This window comes from Scomber scombrus, chromosome 11 (assembly GCF_963691925.1).
Source record: "Scomber scombrus chromosome 11, fScoSco1.1, whole genome shotgun sequence".
Taxonomy (NCBI): domain Eukaryota; kingdom Metazoa; phylum Chordata; class Actinopteri; order Scombriformes; family Scombridae; genus Scomber; species Scomber scombrus.
In genome coordinates, this window is record NC_084980.1 from 17,458,233 (window position 1) to 17,481,551 (window position 23,319).

General features: G+C 38.4%; 1 protein-coding gene across 1 annotated transcript in view; it reads right to left on the bottom strand.

Annotated features, from left to right (window-relative positions):
- b4galt2 (UDP-Gal:betaGlcNAc beta 1,4- galactosyltransferase, polypeptide 2) overlaps positions 1–22,187 on the bottom strand; it is a 145,031-nt gene extending 122,844 nt beyond the window's left edge. The window contains exon 1 of the mRNA XM_062428799.1: positions 21,839–22,187. Coding sequence (XP_062284783.1) covers positions 21,839–22,187 — 349 coding nt within the window. The remainder of the gene's footprint in view (positions 1–21,838) is intronic.
- Positions 22,188–23,319: the final 1,132 nt, after the last annotated feature.

Consider the following 23,319-nt stretch of genomic DNA (forward strand, 5'->3'; position numbering starts at 1 on the left):
TTTATCTTTAATCTATTCATCATCAGCTCATCTCTTTCCTCCAGCCCTCCTCTACTTGTCTTTTTGTTTTCCTGCTCATTTTTTTTCTCCCCGTTCTCATTTGTTCTGTCTCTTTCTCTTCCATCGCCTTTTCCTCTGTGGTGAATTATTAACCTGAGAGGTCTTTGGTCTTCCTTACACCTAACATGTAACACAAAGCACCAAATGACACAATATATTATCTGACCTCATATATCAGGTCCTATTATACTGCTAAATCAGCACAGAAAGCACACCACTGCACACAGTATAGACAACCATATTATGTGGCTGCAGTACAAAACAGTCACAACTACAGCTGTTCTGTTTATTTTTCAGGATTTGACTTCTGCTACAGGAGAGGATCAGTGCCTCTGCATTGTGAGAAATATTTAAAGGATATTTCCGGTTTATTAAAACTGGAGTCTTGTGTCATGGTTTTTGCCATCGCTTCTACTCTATTATGACAGCATTGTACACTCTGATACACTTCAGAGCTGTCACTTTTTCAAAAAATCAAGTTTGAACAAGTTTGAACTGATGGGTAATTTGTTCAAATTAATTAAAATGCAAATCACATAATCTCATCTTGAACTACACTGCAACATTTAAACTACACTGTTAAGTTAAAGTGCATCTGCTCCCTCTCTTAAAGAAGTACTCCACCAATTTAGCATTTTACTTAAGAGCCTTGAGCCCCAAACTTCAAGCACTGATGAGAAGTGGACTACAGCGGTGTGATAGTCATCAGTCTGAGCTGATGCACTTTTGCAAATTTTAGGAGCCACAAATGTCTTTATACAACTTTACTCACATATGCAGTAGAACTACACCAGACATGTAGTAGACCTGTAAAATCAACTGAGTTCCCCTTTTAAGTGACAAGCTAAAATTACTGTCAGCGCACATTTTGCATCTACCTGTTATATCCAAACTGCTTCCTCGCAGTCTTAGTTGATTATCTGATCATTATTATGGTTATGATGTGTTCAGCATGACTTTTCTACATTTTGCTCCAGCCAGCAAAGGTCTACCATGGATGCACTGGGTCAGACAAAGAGTACTGCAGTACATGACTGCTCACGCTTACAGATTATGGATTCAACATTTGAAGACATCATAAAGATCAAAAATCATATTTTGTCCCAAGTTTGAATTACATTTTTTGAATAAAAGCAAGAGACTTACTACACAGTGACATCATGACAGTGAATTGATGGTTGACCAGGCAAAATATTTTAAACACCTAATTTAAAGTTAAATTTAATATCAGTAATAATTCCTAATTGCACAGAAGAACTATGTCAAAGTTGTAAATTGTTCTGTAAACTTTGACGGGTGTCCAAATAAGTTTGGCTAACCTGCAAGTTTAATTAAAACTGAAATGATTGTCTGATTTTTTTTGAGAACAGCTGCCACATAGTGAGGGCATTATTATTACTTCTAACAGGAATGATTGCAAGAAAATAAGGCACACATTTGACTAAAACTGGAATTACTCATTGATTTTATAATTTAAAACAATCAATAGATGACACAAAACTTTAATAAGACTTTTTTTTATTAAATACTTTGTAGTTGTTACTGTTGTTCCTATAGTTTCTATAGAATTTATTACTAGTTTCTTTATTTAAGTACGTGAAGTCTGGAGGGAATATAAGATAGCAACAGAGTCCGTGGTAGGTGGTTGTAATACAGTGTAACTCCGCACCACATATGACAGAAATAGAATAAGTAGGACAAGGTGACATTTCAATTCAAATGTGAATTCTTTAGTAGATCATTTTCCCTGCGATACAGCAGCAAGTTCTCATCCCATTCATTCAAATTCCAAATATATCCATACCCTTTATTTGTAGTCCAGTGGTGCACCACAACTAGTAATAATCCTTTTAACTAATCCACATCAAATCTCTCACAATGCTAATCCATAAGGCATGATGGTCGGCGGCAGCCATTCATCTGTAAACACTTCTAACTGCGCCCTGGCATGCATAATTAAATTGTGATGGTAATTTGTTATATTGCCGGGTTTGGCAACAGCTTAACTATTCATGTGCTGAGGGTTCACACTTTATACATAATGGGGCGGGACGTGGCTCGGTTGTGCATTATGTACGAGACAAGCATAACGTGACCGAGGATGAGGAAATAGAAAATTACATCATGCTAAATTAAAGACGCCTGTTTCAGTGTGTATAAAAACACATGGAATGGAACATACACAATATAACATATAACACATATGAGAAAATACTGAGAGCAGATGGCAAGGTTGCTATAAACAAATGGTTATAGACAAGCAGACAGTTAATTAGTTATAAAATGTAGACAGTGAGATAAACACAGTACATCTGTTTTATTTGGTGCCATCAGCAGTGATGATGCATGCTAAGCCTGATGAGGACAACCAGTTTTGATACCTGACCCTGATTTAACAGGTCACTTGAGGGTCATCCAAAAGGCTTACTGTTTGCCATCATGATGCTGCATATGTTGGGTGTCCTGTTGATGTCTAAGATGATGACCACGTAACCTCCAATGCCCCTGTTTAATGTCAACCCTTCTCTGTTTCCCTTCATTTCCTGTCTACCCTTTTCTGACAAATACTTATGTTAAATGTCAGTATGATCCAAAACATTAACCACAGACTCATGTGGTAAAGTCACTGCTTTTTTGACCCATTCATCCTCTCTGATTTCAACACTGGAGCTGAAAAAATGATTGGATTAATCATTGAGCCAGCCGTCATCAACATTTCTGGTTTACGCTTCTCAAATGTGAAGATTTGCTGCTTTTTCTGTTTTATAAGACACTTAAGCCCACCTGTGGCTTATTGCCTTTATGTCTCCATCCTCTTTTTACATAAATTCTAGAAGATTACTCGCCAAATTATTCTTCTGTCCTAATCATAATCAGCACTAAAAGCTCTTAAACATCACAACCAACTTTACAGACTAATCAGGGTGGCTACAGGTCATTTAATTTGCTTGTATCATTAAAGGGCAAGCTGCTCAAATACTGAGAAATATGTGTATTAAACTATTTGTCAGACCTGGTTGTGATATTATAAATCCCTCCTTTCTTCAGTTGTACATTCTGCTAAGATACCACTCCAAGAGGCTCAAGCAGGAGCCTCAAATATAAACTGAAATGCACATTCATGAGCCTCCCTTATTTTGCTGTACTGAAAATACACTGAATTATGACACTACCAACTGGAAGAGGTAACTTTTGTAACTATAAAGCTATTCTAATTACTTCATCAAAGTAAAGTATCTCATTACATTTGATTACTTTTTGATGACTTTTCTAACAAATGTTTTAAACTGGACAAGAAAGCTGAAAAGTCCAAAAAAAAATATTTATATGTATATCAGGCAGTGTAAAGCTCACTGTTAACCTCATTTCCTGCACTGAAAGGCATTTGTCCAACATGGCCAAACACCTTGAAGTCTGGGGCTGTGCAAATTCAAACAAGAAAACTAACCAAAACTATTACTCAAAATTTGAGTGCATGCTGCCAAATGAATGAAACCTGTCTAGATGTACAGACAGCTCCTTGTAAGCCATACTATTATTGATGGTGGTGCACTCAAATTTGTCCCAATAGCTTTGCTGACCTGAATTGTCCAGAAATATGGCAAAAGAAGGCATTCCTACACAGCGAAAAGATACATATATGCTTTTTACCGAAAATAATATATTCAGATGTAACTCCTTTGTAATCACCAATAACTGTAAAGGATTGCATTACTTTACAACTGAGTTATCTAACGGTGTTACATATAAGTAGTAGTCATATGAAATAAAACAATGAATTTTGTAAAGTGTGCCACCCGTATGAGTTGATGCTGATTTTCTCTGTCTGACCTCATTCCTATAATAAAAGGTCTCCTTAGCGTGTTGATGTAACAGTCTCACAGGTTTTAAGCTTACATCATACTATAGACCTATAGATTAAAACAACTGATAAATTCTGCCTGCTTGTTCAGCATTGCATAACCTGTGTATTGCAGTTGTGCCACCGACAAACATTTTCTACATGAAACACATCCAGCCAGTATTCACTTATTTACATGTGGGAGCTTTACGCTGCATGTTACTGCGGCGAGCGTCTCCATGGCTAATGAATATATGCAGAAAGCATGGTGAAACAACACTCCTTTGAAGGCACAGCAATTCCCTCGTTGAAAACACGGAGATCCACCTACTTAGGCACATTAAAAGCTTACCTCACAGGGTGGTGAATATGACAAAACGTTAGCCCACTCAACGCATTTGTTGTCTCTCTAAACTACAGTAGCTGCATGAGAGCGCTGGGGATTCAGCAACATGACGTGATGTGATTGATGTGAACACAAGATTTGACTTTTGAAAGGTTTGGCTTCTTTCCTGCTGGTGCTCTGTCAGTGTGCCTGCTTCTTAAGATCATGCTAATCAAACCGTGGTGAGGTCAGTGTATGTGTGTATGTGTGTGTGTGTGTGTGTGTGTGTGTGTGTGTGTGTGTGTGTGTGTGTGTGTGTGTGTGTGTGTGTGTGTGTGTGTGTGTGTGTGTGTGTTTTGCACAATGTTCCTGGCAGAAGGGCTTAATGCATATTACAATCTCAGCTATCATGCCATGTCTCTGGCATCACTGTGACAGCAGTGATGGGTACGTACTGTACATTTCCATGTCAAAGTAATAAACAAACATTTGACATTATAAAGGATTTAGCCAACATGATTTAACAGCAAGTATTTCTATATTTTATCAACATATTATTTATTATTCGGGAGACTTTTTTCAGGAGAAGGTGTAGCAAAATAAATATACATGAGACCATATTAGCTGGAATATAAAATGAAATTATGAAACACTTTAGATTTAACTATTAGTACTAAGTAATAGCAACTCGAAGTTTCAGCTCCCTTCACAGATTTTTTTATGGGATTAAGGTCCAGAGACTGCCTAGGCCACTACAGGATCTTAATGGGCTTCTTCTTGAGCCACTCCTTTGTTGCCCTGGCCGTATATTTTGGGTCATTGTCATCCATGACCCATCTTCAGTGTTCTGGCTGAGGCCAGGAGGTTCTCATCCAAGATTCTACGGTACATGGCCCCATTCATCGGCCCTTCAATTGGATGGTCTTCCTGTACCCTTAACAGAGAAACAGCCCCAAGGCAGACCTCCATGTTTGACAGTGAGGATGGTGTTCTTGGGGTCATATTCAGCATTTTTCTGCCTCCAAACATGGCGAGTCGAGTTGATGCCAAAGAGCTCAATTTTGGTCTCATCTGACCACATCAAATTCTCCCAAGCCTTGTCTGAATCATTCAGGTGTTCATTGGCAAACTTCAGAGGGGCCTGTACCAGAGCTGGGGACTCGGACTCGCGACTCTGACTCGAGTTGCACTTAAGTCTCACTAAACTGTGACTTCAGACTCGACTTGGACTCGACCTCAAAAGACTTCAGACTTGACTTCGACTCGAGGCTTGAGACTCGCGAACAACTTTTATTTCATGTTATTATTATTATTCTCATTATTTATCTGTCATTCATCTTTTTGTATGATCTCTGGCTCTGAGCTAGATGTACACACCAACGTCATGCCACGCGCATGCGCCATGTGTGAAGCGCGCATCTTCAGTATCAGACATTGACAATGGCGAGTGCGACAAGTTCAGCAGGAATGCCTCAGATCATTACGTTTGGATACAATGCCTTCACATTCCCGTTTTTCCCTGGTTCTCCCATATTTCGAAACCATCTCCCGCCGCCCTCCCGTCATTTCTCCCGTAATTGACAAGCCCCAAATTTGTTTGATAATAATAATAAGAAGCGCACAATAGCAAAGGTTTTATTTTGAAAGCTCAGACAGGAAACCACTGCAACTCTGTTATTTAGTGCCACTAACTTAGTGGCTCCGCTACTAATTATTAAAAAACACAACGTTGCGTTAACTATGGTCATTTTATATATATATATATTTTATAATATCCCCACACATTCCCTGCTGTGTGTTGTGTTAAGCAGCAGATAAAAGGCAGCTTGGAGAAAAAAATAATGAACATCTGTTTGTACCACAGTGCTAAACTGCAGTGTTTCTGTGATGTTCATGTTTTGTTCATTTTGTTGTATTTTACAACATTGTTAAAATAATTATTTTATGGTTGAAGAAAATACAGTTATGGAATTGAAATAATTCTTAGTGTATGTTTCTTCACATCACATTGCAGTAGATTCTCTATAGTGAACCTACAATTGATACATTTTCATACTGTCCTATATCAAGGTCTAGGTCAAGGTAATAGCCGAAGGTAGATTTGGTTACAGTTTCAGGAGAGGGCATCTCAACATACAAACAGATACATACATACAAACTTCAGTGACAGCAGACAGTTAAAACACCACAAAAACAGACATGGGCAGGTGCTCGCAAGGCTAACTGATCAGGATGAAGGATTGTACAGCTCTAAGGTCAGAATTTGAATTTGATTTAGTGTTGGCGAGAGACTTGAGACTTGACTCGGACTCTTGACCAGAGACTTGAGACTTGACTTGGACTTGACCCTCAAAGACTTGAGACTTGACTTGGACTCTAGCTCAAAGACTTGAGACTTGACTTGGACTTGTAAAAAATGACTTGTGAACAACTCTGGCCTGTACATGTGCCTTCTTGAGCAAGGGGGCCTTGTGGGCACTGCAGGATCTCCATCCATTATGGCGAAGTGTGTTACCAATGGTTTTCTTGGTGACTGTGGTCCCAGCTCCCTTAAGTTCATTAACAAGATCCTCCCGTGTAATTCTGGGCTGATCCCTCACCTTTCTCAGAATCATCTTTACCGTTGTTGATGCTAACTAATTATTCAAAGTATATTTGACATCATACCACAAACTGAAGAGTTAGTAAGAATATTTAAAAATGTATTATTATAGTTGATGCAAATAAATAATTCTCTGAAGAACACAATTCACAACTCAATTTTATCAAGTCTGAAATAATTCATATTTTGACTTTGATAAAGTAGGTTGAACTTATTTTCCTCCTTTACTCTGCTTAATTGTTTAACCTTAAGATTAGGGGGGATGCAAAAAAGGGTTGTGTACATGCATAAGCCTTTGTAACAGATAAGTCATCAGAAAGTAATAGGTTAGACATTTACGTATGATGAATTGTTTACACTTTAGATTAATGGGACGCAAAAGCACTTATAAATGACTTATAAACAAGAGTGTGATTTGTGATTTATATTCATAAAAATAAATGAGAAACACAGGGGCCTATATAGACTATAAAACATATTAGGCTATTTCTTGCAGCTGTTACAGTAGCATTTATAAAATAATTATGAACTTTTATAACTTTTACAGGAATATTTCAAGCCATTTTTCCTCATACAGATGAACAGGAGATGTGATCATATACAACAAAACAAAAGAAACACAGACTTGTATATCTGTGAAACTAAACAACTATTAAGTCAAAAAATGGCTCAGCACAGGAGGGCCAACTCAAGACTGAGCAGTTTAGCTAAACTTGAAAGATAAGACACTTTTTTGAGGACATGGAGGACAGATGGTTTGAAAGAAGAGTGAAGGAAGCCATCTACGTCAAAGTAGAGAAACCATCTCTCAGCAGAGGAGGAGGTCTTTGACACCACTTATCACACGTCTACAATCTTTTCCTTTCATCCCTTCCCAGGAGACTTAACAACCATTCACATTTGGCCTCATGTGACAACTCCAATGTCTGTTGTTTACACTTGGCCACAGGTGACTCCAACCGTTATAACATCCAGGAGCACTAAGCAACAAAGTGGCAATGACCCTGGTAACAACCCTGCAGAGGTTAAATACCTGGGACTCCCAACAAGCCAGTTAGAACTGAAGAAGCCCCTGGGATAAGTTCTAAACCAAGTCTGGGTGCCCCTGATTCAACCCTCCATGGAAAACCATGACCTGGATGACTGAGACTCTTTACAGACAAAAAAAAAAGGTTAAATGTAAATTTAACATGACAGAATCAATTCCCCTCAGACGTGACAATACACTTAATGTCATTCTTGCACCATTTAATTCAGCACTGTGTACACTTGATGGTCTACTTTGATGACGGACTTCTGTCTTCTTTGTATAGTTTGCTGAGGGGTCATCCCTTCATATCACCCCTCTTACCCACATCTCTGCAAATTGCAATCCCCTGCTCCATGTAGGCTACTATGTCATCACATTGCCAGACGCGTGTCATCTCTTTTATCACACAAGCGCAAGCAATGACGGTAAAGATTTTAATGTCAGCACTAAATACTTCTCAAATTGCAGCACTTCACTTAGATTTCTTAGATAGCTTAATTTCATTTTAAATATTTTATATGGTCTATGGGTGAAGCAGCATAAAAATCAGTATAAGCTATAAGGGGGATACATTTTTGTCCCCACCAGGAATCACTCAGCAGAAGCAAGGATATATAGACCAGAGGGGGGAAATCCCCATCATTCCCCCCGGGCAAATTGCACCCTGCTTATAAATGATTTATTCACACATTTACACATCATTTATAACTGATGAGGATGATGAAAGTAGTCGGGGATGGTATTGGCTGGCACTTGGAGTTCACCTGCATGAGGAGCTTCACTGGCAGGTCACAACATGCATAGGTTCACATTATCCCACAGACCCACAAACACTGCCACCTGGCCAATACTGGAAACACTAGAAAGTGATTCATAATATATCAATACATCATTAATCAATCATCTACTAACAATATGTTCATGACCACTAACTAATAACAAACAATAACTAATTACTCATTTATAGATTACTTATAATACATTTGTGATATGATAACACAACATGAATTAATCATTTACAAATGTATAGTTTATGATTGGTTTATCATTAACTAATGTCTTATCAATGAGTTACTACTGATCGTTATTATTAAGTGTCACTGACATACTAGAAACGTTTTTACAAGAGAATCCATAATAATTCACTGAAAAATACTTTTGACTATTTCTCAGAGATGTTGACGGAGTTAGGATGGGGGTCAATTAGAACCAGGGATTTTTTGGAGCCAGCATCTAGCAGCTGTGGCATTGCACTCTAAGAAACTAACACAGTCGCTTCAGCTTCAAGCCACAGTGGTTGACATTTAGTTTATAATGCGTCTGTTACTCAGTAAGCCCCAAAACTGTTAGCCTTGTTAACCCCGCAGGACTTTATGAGTTTTTTGGAGAAATAAATTCTTAGTCAGGGAAAGTGAGTAACAAGTGTCTCCCAATGTCTTGACTGCAAAAACTGACTGTGGACTGATTCATCTGCTGAGCAGCCAAGAATTATCACTGTTACAGAAGATGAGGAGCTAAAAAATACAAAAATACAGTGTGAAAAATCCTAACTGCCGGAGAAAACAATTTTGTGCGCTTCTAAGAGCCTGAGAGGAGAGTGTGGGAGTATATGACTGAAAAACAAGCTACACAAATGTGGGGTTGAAGTTCCTCTCTAATGGTTTTATTTCATTTTTATGAGTCACACAGCTTATTAGATTATTATTATTTTAGGGAGCCTTTTCCAACAGGATGACTGTGAAAGTGTGTTGCATCTCCAAAAAATCTTCTTCAAAAACATGTTGGAAGAGGAGGGATCTTCTTCTTATCCGTATTGTCTTGTATTTAGCAGAATACAATACTTTGATTATTTGAGTGGGAAGAAAGTGGATAGGACATTATCTACATGCAAAGATTTCATGGTTTTATGATTGTTGCAACTGTTGGGTGACCAACAAGTTGTGTCATCTTTTTTCTCTTCTTCGAAACACAATAATCAGCTCTTAATAACCAAAATAATGCACTAATCCTCCCCTACCACCCACTCGGAGAAACAGTGAAGCGTTGTTATGAATCAGGGGGAGCCTCATCATAACATGACAGACAGAAAGAGGACAGATAAAAGAATATTGTTTATGGTGTAAATGTTATCACGAGTACATTTTAAACCATAGCTGCAAACCAAAAAAGAAATGAATGTTACAGCTAGTGTTAAAGTTAATGTTTTTGAGCATTTCTGACTTCACAAAATGATTTCCAGTCTGGTATTCCTGCAGCAAAGTAGAACACTCTAACCATTTAAGTGCTGAGGAGGAAAATAAGTGGCTAAAACTTCAGAACAAAACAACTAATTGCTTTTATGTCCCCATCCTCTTTTCTAATAATTTCCTGAATATTGTTTGCCTGGCACATGTGATTATTCTCACCCTGATTAGTGGCCTAATTAATGAAGTCAGCAACGGCCAGCTGCAGCATCAACTCAAAAAGCTCTTCAACATCCACACAAACTTTGTAGACTAATCAAGACAGCTAAAGGTCAGCTAATTTCCTCACATGATCAGAAGACAGCTGCTACAATTTTGAGAATTTACGCCAATAAATTTGGTAAAAGTTTTGTGTTTGTGACAACACATTAGATGACTGTAAACAAATTATAGAGCAGCTTTTGGCTCACCTCTTTTCATTCTCTTTCTCTGGCCTATTAGCCAGTTTCCATCCAGTAGCAAAACATTTTTAATGAATTTCCAGTAAATTGGTATACCCGTCCCCTATAACTGCAGTTTAAATTCTACCAGTTGGTTAATCAAGACAAACACCTGGAAGCCTTAATTTTCAAGTCGGGTACCTTTAAACTATTGCAGAAGAAGACAAGTGCAACAAGATGACATGATAAAAATAGCGCCAGTCATGCTTCAAACAATGGATAACAAGGCGAAAATGTGATTTATTTTTGTTTTATATGTTAGCATGTGTTACAGTCTCCTCATCAGTCGACACATACTGTAATAGATGTATTTTTTGCCACTTCAGTGGAGCAGAAGCTTCAGTGGATCTTTAAGACCACTTGAGGCTCACTTGTATGTCACCAAACCTGGCGTGTCAGGTCATAATAAAATACTCAAATATTGGTCCTATTCTTGTCTCTCCATGACCAATCAGATAAACGTCCTGCATTAAAAGGTTGAGGGATTATCCTGTATGGATGTCAACAAATCCCTTTGATCTTTTTAATCCGTCCATTGTTAAATGGACATAATACCTACTGTACTGTACTACACACAGGCAGTCGCACATTTAAAAATACTTGTAGGCAAACAAAAACTGAGCAAAGAAGAAAGAAACCACAAAGTCTTACAATATGTCCAATAAATCATCAGAAAACTAAACTAAACTATACTCGAAGGGATGAATGCATGCAGTTCCGATCCAAAACAATAACCTCTGTGATTTTCATGGACACAAACAGCAAGCAAATCTGCAAAATAGCATTAAATTTAATGTTGGCCCTGAGGTTCCAAACACCAAATTTCACAGAAAAAATTTACAAAACAGAAAACAACACACAATTCCACAAACCAGGAATAAAAAAAGAAAAGAAAACACAAAAAACAGCAATAAACACAACAGAAAACAATAACAAGATAAAATCTGATTATCATCCATTTGGATATTTAAGAAGTCATTCGTAGGAGTAGGAAAAAGGATGGGCTCATTTTTCCATTATGCACTTCTTCATGCTGTGCCTTTGTAGAGACACTAACTCGCTCTCCCTCTGGGATTTATAATAAAAATATGCATTTCTTCTTTCTCTTTTTGTTGATTTTTTTTCCTACGCAACAGAAAACACCTACAGCAACCTTTTGTGACATGGTGCTGGTGTAGCAGGAGGACTGCTTCTTCTCAGATCCTGCAGCTAGACCTCAAAATAAGTCGGCTCTCTCATTTTTCTACCTCAAACCTGCACTAAGGTGCGCCAAGAACATCAAAAACAGGATGTAAGTGTGGGAGTGGACAACTAAAGGCCATAAAATTAGAAGAAATATGACTTAATTCATTTGTTGCACAGTTAGTTTCCTGTTTGCTTACTGTGTATCTGTATAGAAATTTAGTTTAATTTTGATTCTATTTATTTTCCCCATTTTTATAGTGTTTATTCCTCTTCTTCCTCTTTCATTTAAATACATATACATGGCCTTTTTTCTTCTTGTGCTGCTCTAACACCACTTTTCCCCCCAGGGATCAATGAATGTTATCTTAAAATGCATCTGCCTGCGTATACCAGCCATTCTTCTAATGCTGCAGAGTTTTAAAGTGTTTCCTCTGGCGAACAGACCTGCCTGGCTGACAATAAAACCTTTTCTGTCTCCTGCAGGGAGTGCCTCTCTGCCCCTCATAGTGATGTGCCTATCTGGAGCCTAGCCCCCATGTGCTGTGTTGCCTAGCAACAAACCAAAACAGTAAGCACCACCACCAAAAGTATGTGCCAGGTCGGACCTTACTGTGCAAGGGAGAGCCTGTTTTATTTTAATTTTTATTTATTTGAATAACATATTTTTAAATGCATTTGGAAATAAAGTTTGAATAACTACATATCTTCTTCAATTGCAGACCACCTGCCATACATGACAATACCCCCCCATTGTTTCTTTCCTCAAAATCAGTTTCTCCATCTCATCTCCCCATTTTCTATTTGTACTTGTAAATCTGTGTGTGTGTGTGTGTGTGTGTGAGTGTGTGTGTGTGTGTGTGTGTGTGTGTGTGTGTGTGTGTGTGTGTGTGTGTGTGTGTGTGTGTGTGTGTGTGTGTGTGTGTGTGTGTGTGTGTGTGTGTGTGTGTGTGTGTGAGAAGGAGAGAGAGGGACAAAGCGATAATGTTTTGCCAGATGACAGCAGTGTGGAGGCAGTGGGTTTTGTCATTTATCATTTGGAGAGTGTGCCTATTAGAGCACACACACATCTTAATAGTCACTCTGAACCTGGAGAACCAAGATGAGAGGAGTCATTTTATTACCACGTCAAGGCGACAAAACATGCACAGCATGCAGTATAATGTGAGAGACATGCAGTGGGTACATAACAAGTGAACACACAAAAACACAAAAGAACATACACATAAACATGAACACATCCTCACATAGACAACCAATTGAAACACAAACACTTTTAAATAAATAATAGGTATAAATATACTCAATGCATATATGTTGGCTTTGCAAAACATGTCTGCAGACACACAGAAACAGACACTGTGCCCACAAAAACACACACATGTAAAGCTTTTCATGGAGCTGGCATGTTTTAAAGTGGGTGTGGTGTTTAACTGCTGTGGTAAAATAATAAAAAGTTAGAGGATTTTTAAACAAATTAAAAATATATTTCACACATTTACACTTGATCTGAAGACTGAAAATGCCAGATTTAATTCGATTTCTCAAGCATCATTACTTCTTAATGTACCTGAACTCTGAAGGCAGTTGAATCCACTTGCTGAGTCATTAGCAAACATCTGTTGGTCCAGGTTGCTCACTACAATGAACCACTGTAGTAGTGTTTTATTTTTCTTCTTTTGCTCAGTACTACGATCAGGGATGAGTGATGCTATCCTTTAGCTGAACATTTTAAAGCACAGGTAACATGCCATGTAAATACTGTAGAGCAGCACTGGCGGAAAATTATTAAGTTAAGTCAAAAATAAATAAATAAATAAATACAATTTAAAAATGCTGGTCTTTTATCAATTCTTACAGTGACAAATACTTTTCGACATGTTGCGGCATATTCTATCTCATTGTTCTGCAGTCTAACGGCTACCTTTCCTAATTTAATCATTTTCTATTGCTTCAGTGATCCATTCTCTCGGAGTTGGCTTATTTAAAACAATCTAGTTATTGGTGATTACATGAGTATATATACAGTTCTCTACTGTTTTGTTCTGTCCTTGGATCACCAGCTGAACAGACAATCAAGTGCATTCAACCACCAAGTGACCACTCCTGAGCGAGCCCTGAAGGTGTCCTCTGTAGCCTCATATCACATTTCCTGCATGAAGAAGCCACACTGTGTTTGCGGAGGTCTAATTTTGCAAAAGACATCACTAGGGATGATGAGACTGCTAGGACAGCAGACACAGTACCTCTGTGCAGCAATACAGGGGCCTGGATGGGACTCACAGATATGGCCTGGGACATGTTGTTTCACCTTAATTAGGTGAGTTCCAGATCATATTTCACTTGATGAAAGCACATACACTGCTCATGTTGCACAACTGATTGTATATATTCAGCTTCTCAAGAAGAACTTGATGTCATTTGAAATAATGTACTTTCAGAAAACAAAAAGGGACAACGAAAGAACACCAAATGTCCACATAGATCCAATGAATGGACAAAATAAATAAAGAAATAAATTATGCATCCCCACGTGGATGGAAACTCACACATACAGCAGAACGGTTCTGTGGAAGGGAAGCAAGGCCATTTTAATGAAGTTATGGCGGCCATTATGTTGTCAAGAGCCCTTTGCCTCCGCGGCCGTGCCTGCGTCGGCTTTCTTGCTGTGTGGGAGTGCATAGCAATGTGTTTTTCTGAAGGGAACGACCTTGTTTATTGGCTTGATTGAAAGGACAGAGGAAAATAGGCTGTTTTGCTACTGATGATTATTTCCTTGCCTAATAAAAGCTGCGATAGGTGAGGAAAAACTGGCACAAAACATGAACTTGAAGGAATGTTTTTTTTCTAATTTACAACATTTTACTGTGGGGGTAAAACAGAATATAATGTCAATAATGTGGTTTGTTGAACTGCTTTAATTTAAGGAAAAACGTTGTTTTGGCTGTACAGTATTATTTCTGGAAATAAAGCACAAATACATATAACATGAATCATTCATATTTATCAAATTAGAAGTAAATGAACCCAAAAGTCTGAGGAAGATCGAGATAACCTTATCTATCTATTGAACAATCCCAATGGGTTTCATATTCTTTTCATGAGTATCCGAGAAGGTATGAAGGTTATACACACAACAAGTCTACTTTTTTAACGAATAAAACGTTTAGTGCACTTTCTAATCTGTTTGGTGCAGTTCAAACTCTAGAGGTTCTGCCTGTTGGTTTCTAAAAAGCTGTCAGTCTCTATTATGGACTAAGACAGCTTGCAAAGGTGATGGGCACGTCCTATTCCAGTCAAATTCTTTTTGGTTTGGTTTGTCTGTGGTGTAAAAGCAAAGCAGACCAACCATAGGATGTTGTGATAGAAGACGTGACTTTAGAATTAATTCGTATAACCCAAAGTAAAAAGGATTGAAAGAGGTAGGATGTACTGTATTTGCATCCTATTTAATGTATTCTAGATCTTCCTGATCAAAAATTGTGTGAAACATAGTGACAACACAGTAATGATCTACACTGTAATATTAGGGTACAAGATGCCTCATGTTCACAACCCTATCACCAGACAAAAACATCAACATTGGACAGATTGACTTGTTTTTTGTTTGTTTGTTTTCCATCAAATACAGTACGGGGAAACAATGAATACACTGCGGTTACAATATATGTTAGGCTATCGTAGAGGTAGAATACTTGTTTATAGTTAGGAAAAGATTAATGTCAATATAAAGGACAGGACATGAACTCTGCTTTCCAGCATAAAATTCTGACACTACATGCTCATTCACTCTCAGCCATAGCTACATGAAGTGTTTTAGCTACTTTCTATTAGCACTGAACATTAGCATCACATATAGATTGCAATTTGTTTGCAGTTTAAACTAAAATGCTCAATGCTCATTAGAATTTTTTTGTGAGCTACAGAAAGGTGGTGCATGACTTACTGTAAACATGGTTTGCTTGTTAGTGGTAACAAAATACAGAAATTATATTATATAATATATAGTATATTATATAATTATAGTATATTTAGTTCCTCGATTTGGACCAAATTAACTAAACTACTGTTGTCAAAGCGATCCAGTATTCCTCTGTTACTTCTTGTCTCGCAAGTCAAAACACAGCACATGAACATAATCTGACTTGTTTCTCTTTAATAACAAATATAATTTCCTGGCAAGAAATCAAACATATTGCCACACATCATCAATCTTAATATATTTTACTTGTTTGCAGTTTTACGTATTACTGAAATACCTTTTTGAAATAAAACCACCTGTTCTCCAAAAATCTGTAATTACATATGGGTGCAGAAAAGTATAAAAGCTGCTGTCCAACTGCAAGCTGTGTTTACTTTTGACACTATAGCTCATTATCTTACTGCTGAGCTTGGATTTCTGGATACTGTGTTTTGATCTTCACTGACAAGAACTGACACGGAGCATTGTCCTAAGTCTAAGCTGTCCTATTGCCTGTTAAAAAGGTCAAAACAGATTCTTTGCCATGACCTCACCGGTCGCTGAGCATTGGCAAGGTGAAGGTGTTGGGAGGACAAGAGGGTCTGGGCCCCACTGGATTCAGCACAGCTTTAAAAGAGGTTTTAACAGTTTTTTCACATTTTGCCAGGGGGCAGGGTGAAATGGTTCAGGGTTCCCAGCGGTTTCCCCCGCAGGGGACACATGTGTGAAGCTCAGGGTTACAAGGGACGTGTCATTCCATTCAAATTACTCTGTGGCTATGAATTAAACAAGGCCACACCTGTCTGGCCTGGAGATGGAAAAGTGGTGTGTAAAATGTGTGAATGCACTGTACGTGTTAGTGTCAGGACCTCACCCTGGGCTGGCAAACAATGACCAACATTTTTCACCATTTGTAAACACTTTATAGACCAAACAACTAATTGAGAAAATAATGTATGGATGCATACATTTATGCTGTATAATATTATGTTTATCAAGCTTCAGATTAAACAAGCAGTGCCACAAAATACCACAGCAACAAGGCAACATATTCAATGAGTCATCTACAATATGTAGTTACTTGGATTGGATTAGTCTGATTCAGCTCAAAGCCTCGTTAACCCATTTCCTCAGGAAAACCTGATATGTATGACCTGACTATCTGAACAGGGTCTACATTTTTGAATATAAATGAGTGACTACAAGAAACGTTATCAAGCATTAACTCCAACCCTCACAGGTGTCACATGCTTTGGGCAGTGACTTGATGATTGACAACCAGCCAAGATGAGATTTACGGCCGGCTGATGCAGGAGCATCACTGAGCTGCTCGTCAGGATGTCAGTTTTGGGCCACTGCGTTTTCAGTGTGGATACGTAAAGGACAGCCGACTCACTGTGTACTTCATCAGGGCAGACCTTCATCAGGGCAGACCTCCATCACAGGACAGATATTACAGCTTCCGACTGGTCTACCCTTGAAGGATTTTTTACTGTAGTTTTGCACTTATTTAAGTAGTGAATAGGGAGGGTGATGACAGGCTGTAAAATGTAAGTCTGAGGTGGAAAGGCTGAGGTACTGTAGTAAGCAATTTAAGAAGGAAGAAAAGGTGCAGCTTTTGAGTTCCAATGGTGACGGTGATACTCTTAAAATAAACTTAACACTAAGTTAAGAAAAAATAAGGATGACAGAAAAAACTGCTACTCCTGAAGAAGTAGAGAACGTAACGATACTAATGAAAGTCCGCAATTCTTCATCTGTCCAGCATGTATAATGCACTGACCATTACCTGTGAAACACCTGGGTTGCTAGGTGACTACAGTATGCCTGGAGATGACACAGGTAGCAAAAAGAAAGTAAGGCGTGCAGCTAATTACTGTGAAATAGTTCTGAAGTGCCTCATTTGAAGTTTCATTGTGATTAAACTACAAAAAAAATGTATGTTCAGTGGTTGTGTTCACATACTTCACAATAAGAGCGGCTCAGGTACATCCTGTTCTGCATCTGACATCCTCGGCTTTGTACGATACAAGATGACAGTTCATTCATGCTAATTACATTTGATTGGGAAAACCCTGTAGAGCATCCAATTAAAACAAGGCCTAGAAAATTGCTTTTAACCTCCCACTGAGCTCTATGCATGTGTGTTCGCTCAAGCATCCATATGTTGTGCGTGTGTGTGTGTGTGTAGGACAAAATGATTAATAGCAAGAATAAATAATAGTGTTCAAGCCTGAGGAGAATTCACACACACACACACACACACACACACACACACACACGGATGTCTGAGCATGAACTGGCTACAAGTAGAAAATTGCTTATTTAAAACCTGCAGATCAAAACTGAACACATTAGAGCTTGTGACACAGTCTGGCGCAGGCAGGTCTCACATCAGTTGACGTCCCAAAAAACAGATGAACACATGTCAACAGAATTAATTTGTTTGCAATAGTGCTATTTAATTAATCTGTCGAGTATTTTTTTCTATTAATTGGGTTAAAACATGTCCATCACAATATTCTAAAGCCCAAGGTATGATGTTATTTTGTCCCACACACAGTCTAAAACCCAAATATATTCAGTTTACATACATATAAAGCATGAACCAATGAATGTTTGGCATATTTGCAACAAAAAATAACTTAAATGATTACTTTTAAATTGTTTTTATTCAATTTTTCCACCATTTTATACAACAAAATGAAAAGACACTAAAACACTAACAAACATCCGCCCAAAGGGGAACCACGCCCACATCCAAAGCGTCCAAATGATTTTCCTGAAAGGTCCGAGAGGCACAGCTGATCAGCAATTATCCAAAGTCCAGACATAATAAATAAATGATTACTTTATTATCAAAATAGTTGCCAACTAATCAGCTCTAGTTTCCTTCCAAATGTTTCCACTTTCACTGAGAAATACGTGTGAATGGCTAGGTTACATTCTTTGATTAAAGGCTGATTTGCATATCCCACACACCAGCTCACAATAACACGCACACACATGCAGCCAGGATACAAACTGTGGATGCTAGCCACTCATACAGGCAGCACCTGTCAGCTGGTGTTCTGGGACAGCCATGGGCTTGTTTGTTTGTCCCCCCAACCCACCCTCGCTCTCTCTCTCTCTCTCTCTCTCTCTAGTGTGTATATGTGTGTGTGTGTGTGTGTGTATACCTCTATCTCTGCTCTATCTCTCTTTTCCCCTCTACACCCCCTCACCTCTCCACCTGCTGTTCCTTCCTCCACTCCATCCCGCCTTTCTGTCTGTCTCACTTCATACAAACCATACATACCACAATCCGTAAGCTCTCTCTCTCTCTCTCTCTCTCTCTCTCTCTCTCTCTCTCTCTCTCTCTCTCTCTCTCCTCTCTCTCCTCTCTCTCTCTCTCTCTCTCTCTCTCTCTCTCTCTCTCTCTCTCTCTCTCTCTCTCTCTCTCTCTCTCTCTCTCTCTCTCTCTCTCTCTCTCTCTCTCTCTCTCTCTCCTCTCTCTCTCTCTCTCTCTCTCTCTCTCTCTCTGCACCTGTGACTGAAAAACAGACTCACTCAGTCTTTCTCTGCCTTCCTGCTCATTACAGCCCCCAGGCAGCCACTCCATCACAGAGAAAGGGGAGAGATAAGCTACAAGAGTACACCTGTGCCTGGTATGAATGCCAAATCCAGAGTCAGTGACAGCCAATTCCAGGCCAAATAATGGAATCAGCGAACCTCAGCTTCAGACAAATCAAGCTGACAGCTTTATCTTCCACTCCCAATTTCAAAGTATGTTACAAACCTCATTATGAAATGAGAAAAGCAATCAGCAAAAAAAATTTAAAAAAAGGGAAAAAGAGAGAAAAAATATTGACATTGCCACAATACGGCTTGCAAAGGATTACGTCTACAAAGCTCATTTACAGATTGAACAGGTGGGATGAAAATAAGACACACATTTTCATTTCATCAGCAGAATGCTGCCGAGGGTTATTTGACAAGAGAAATATGAATCAGTTTTATCAGCAACAACATACACTACAGAGTTAATATATGAATAACACATTTTAATAAAACTATTTCTCAATTAATGATTGAACGTATGAATAAAAGGTATAAATTGAATAAATATAAATTCATAGTGCATCAAATATATGTATCAAATCAAATCAGGTTTATTTATGTTTCCAAATATCAACAAGAAAAAAGGTTCAGTTTATCCAAAAACAGAAAAAATAAAAGATAAATAGATCAACCTCAATTTTCTTTACGAGATAAATTAATCTTTTAGTGATTGGAGACTTTGGTGAAATAAATTAATAACTGTGCTTCTAATAAAAGTTGTAAAACAAATATATAGAAAGTAGATGTGTGGCTGTACAGTAACCATGTCCCCATATCAAGTATTTCACAGAGTACTGCTTGACTCTCCTTATAAGACATACTACTGCCACTGTAAAAGCAGCTTAGAAGTATTAAACATGCTCCCAAATATGAAAACTAATTACAAAGTCATTATGTGTCCAGCAAAGTGCAGATTTTTTTGATTTTTTTTATCCTCATTGGTATCGGTAGTCAGGTCTATTTTAGCTTATGTAGAATAACGACAGGAGTTAGTTCCTCCTTTCTGAGCTCTATTATTTCTGTGAGTGTTAATGACAGAGAGGAGAGCTGGAGAGAGAGGAGAGAGGGTGTGTGTGTGTGTGTGTGTGTGTGTGTGTGTGTGTGTGTGTGTGTGTGTGTGTGTGTGTGTCCACTATGTAATTATAGATTTAGTAAACCCGAGGCTTAGTGTGACTCAATCAACCTCTGATTTGTTGGGTGGATGGATACTGATGATAATGAGGTGAGTTTTTCATTTGTGTGCATGTGTGTAGGTGTGTGTGTATATTTACGTGTGTTTTCATGCGATTGCGAGTGTTATGTTGCCAAACCAGCATGCAGGGGGATGTTCATACTTGTTATATATTGATCCATCCTTTTACCAAGGTATGTATGGCCAGTGTAGAAGTGTGTAAGTGTATTACCACTGCAAGTTAATTAGAAAGCTTTTTGCTGATGAAGGCAATTCATATCAAGCTAAAAAATAAACTGCAATGTCACATGATGCATTTATAGTGATGATGAATAGACTTTTTATGAATACACAAAGAGGATTATGGGATTTGTTCAAAAACTTGGACTTGTGTGAAGTATACCGTTTTCAAAAATGCAGAACATTATTTAATTTTATTCTTTATATTCTAACATTAAATCTTAAATTAGATAAATGTAAGATGTTGAAGCACTGTGTGGGCTAAATATATCACAATGGAAGAAAAACTGACAGCTACTTTGTCAAGTACAGTGTAGGATCAAAGTTTGCACTTTATGAACAAAATCCCTACCACCTGCCTTTAAATTGCATTACTGTAAGTGTCCTAATTAATTGAATTATTCAAACTTATGTGTTCTTTCAAGAAGTGAAATATTCTTGTGAAGTGAAATATTTTTAAAGCTTTGTTTTTTTGGTATGTGTCTTCAGCAATGTGCTTATGTGTCTGGCAGCATGAATCTCTGTTAATAGCTTCACCGCAAGTCTATAAGGTTGAAATACCACAGTGTAAATCTTTGACACTAAATCCATTTTATGTTGCAGGCTGACCCGGAAAAACTAAATTATGGCTACACTTGCTGTCCCACTAATTGGAATAAGACTGGAGATGATGCATTTATTTACCAAATATAAAATAGTACCCTCAAGCTTCCAGCTGAGATCAAGGTCTCATCTCTCCTACTCATTACACTAATCAATGATGTGCAAATCCTCTAGGTTTACGTTACTGGGCAGATATTATGTACCGGCTGTAACAACAAATACAACAAACTGACTGAATAAACAAATCAAGCAAATAGGTCATCAGAAAAGGTGATTAAGCAAGAAACAAAATGATTAAATTGGAAAAATCCTATTTGAAGCTCAGTCTCCCAGATCAAAAACGTATATAGAGTGGAGACATTCAAACAGTGCCGTCTGTTTATAATGACACTCTTACCAAAACATATCATACTCAAAACATGAGACATAAGGGAAAAATATCTTTGCTTCCATTTAGTGTCACTAAAGTACAGTACAGTTTATCAGTAGCACTTGGTAATGGTCGAGGAAGTGGGGAAGTAGTCTAAAATTATTACTCACCCAGGCCAGGCGGGTTCTCAGTGCAAGGAGGCAGCGGCTTCGGCGAAGGCGTCTGGTTGGTCTCAGGCTGCACACTTGGCACCAGCTGCTCACCTGTGGCCATGTAGCTGGCTAATGTTGCATTGGGCCTTGAAAGGTTGTAATAATAAAAATGATGCCCGCTCCCTGCCGCTCCACTAACATTATTCCTGGATCCATTGCGGCCATTGTTGAAGCGGCTGAAGAGGTCGAAGCGCTGCGAGTAGACGTCGAAGTACAGGATCATCATGATGATGAAGTGGAGCAAGCAGAGCAGCAGGACGCCTTTACAGATGCGCTCCAGAGTCCTGCCCAACATCAACCGGGTCATGGCCGAGGAAAGTGACCGGCCAGCCACGACAAAGCTGGCGTGGCGCGGCTAAGGGCATGCACTCATCCCAACGGCCATGTGAGCAATATCTGCTGCTATTAGATGACTGATAAGGACATGTGGTTCACTGATACCCAACAATCTGACTTCTGCAGGGGTCATGGGGTCATTGATGAGGACAGGGAGGCTACACCGTCATCTAAAAATTGATCTGCCACCTTGTTTTTGGTAAGTCCCAAGATTCCCAGCATGACAAAAGTACTAAAATATTTTTATCAGCATTGATCCCAGGAGGTCCTTGATCCAAGAATCAATGTACTTTACTGTAAATATGACAAATATGAGCTAATGATAAATTCAATGTAATCTAAGACATAAGGCTCCGGTACAGGTAGAACTTTACTTATACAGGCATGTGATCATATTCCAGTATTACGTAGCTGCTGCAACCATCCTAGTGTTAAAAAAACAGCCCGATTTCCATGCAAGAAGTGATCCAGGTGATGACAAACATTCATCAGTTTGTAGAGACAGATGACATTTCAGCCGAGATTCATGTGCAGAGATCCTTGGTTGGGGATCTTGAAGATGCTGGCCTCGTGGTTGGTGGTTTTTAAACCAGGAATGTCTCAGGCACCTGAAGAAAAATTAAAAGCAAAGATAAGGGGAACAGACAAAAACAATTATTAGGACGAAGCTAAATCAACATTAAATACAATTTAATTACACTAATTTATCAAATGCTTAATTATAATGCTGGTTGTTTGTAGTTAAACAGTGTTAATGATTTGACTGCTTACTTAAACAAATGCAAGTGAAGTATCATTAATTACAGTCGTGCATTTTCACTCAATACATTTTCTTGCATTCTTGCATTCTTTGTAAAATCAAGCTGAACAGGTTCGATCTTCTTCTGGCATTTTTAGAGTATCCAGTGACCTTGTTCTCATTCGATGTGGTTTAACAGCAGTGAAATACATTTAGAAGTTCACTCTCAGCAGAAGAAGAAGTACACATGAGAATTTGCCAGAAACAGAATCAACAACCAAAACATCTACAGACGCAAACAAACGAGGGGCCCTGACTGGGACCATTCTGCCGACTTGACAAGCCAAGTCAATTTTCCAGTCAA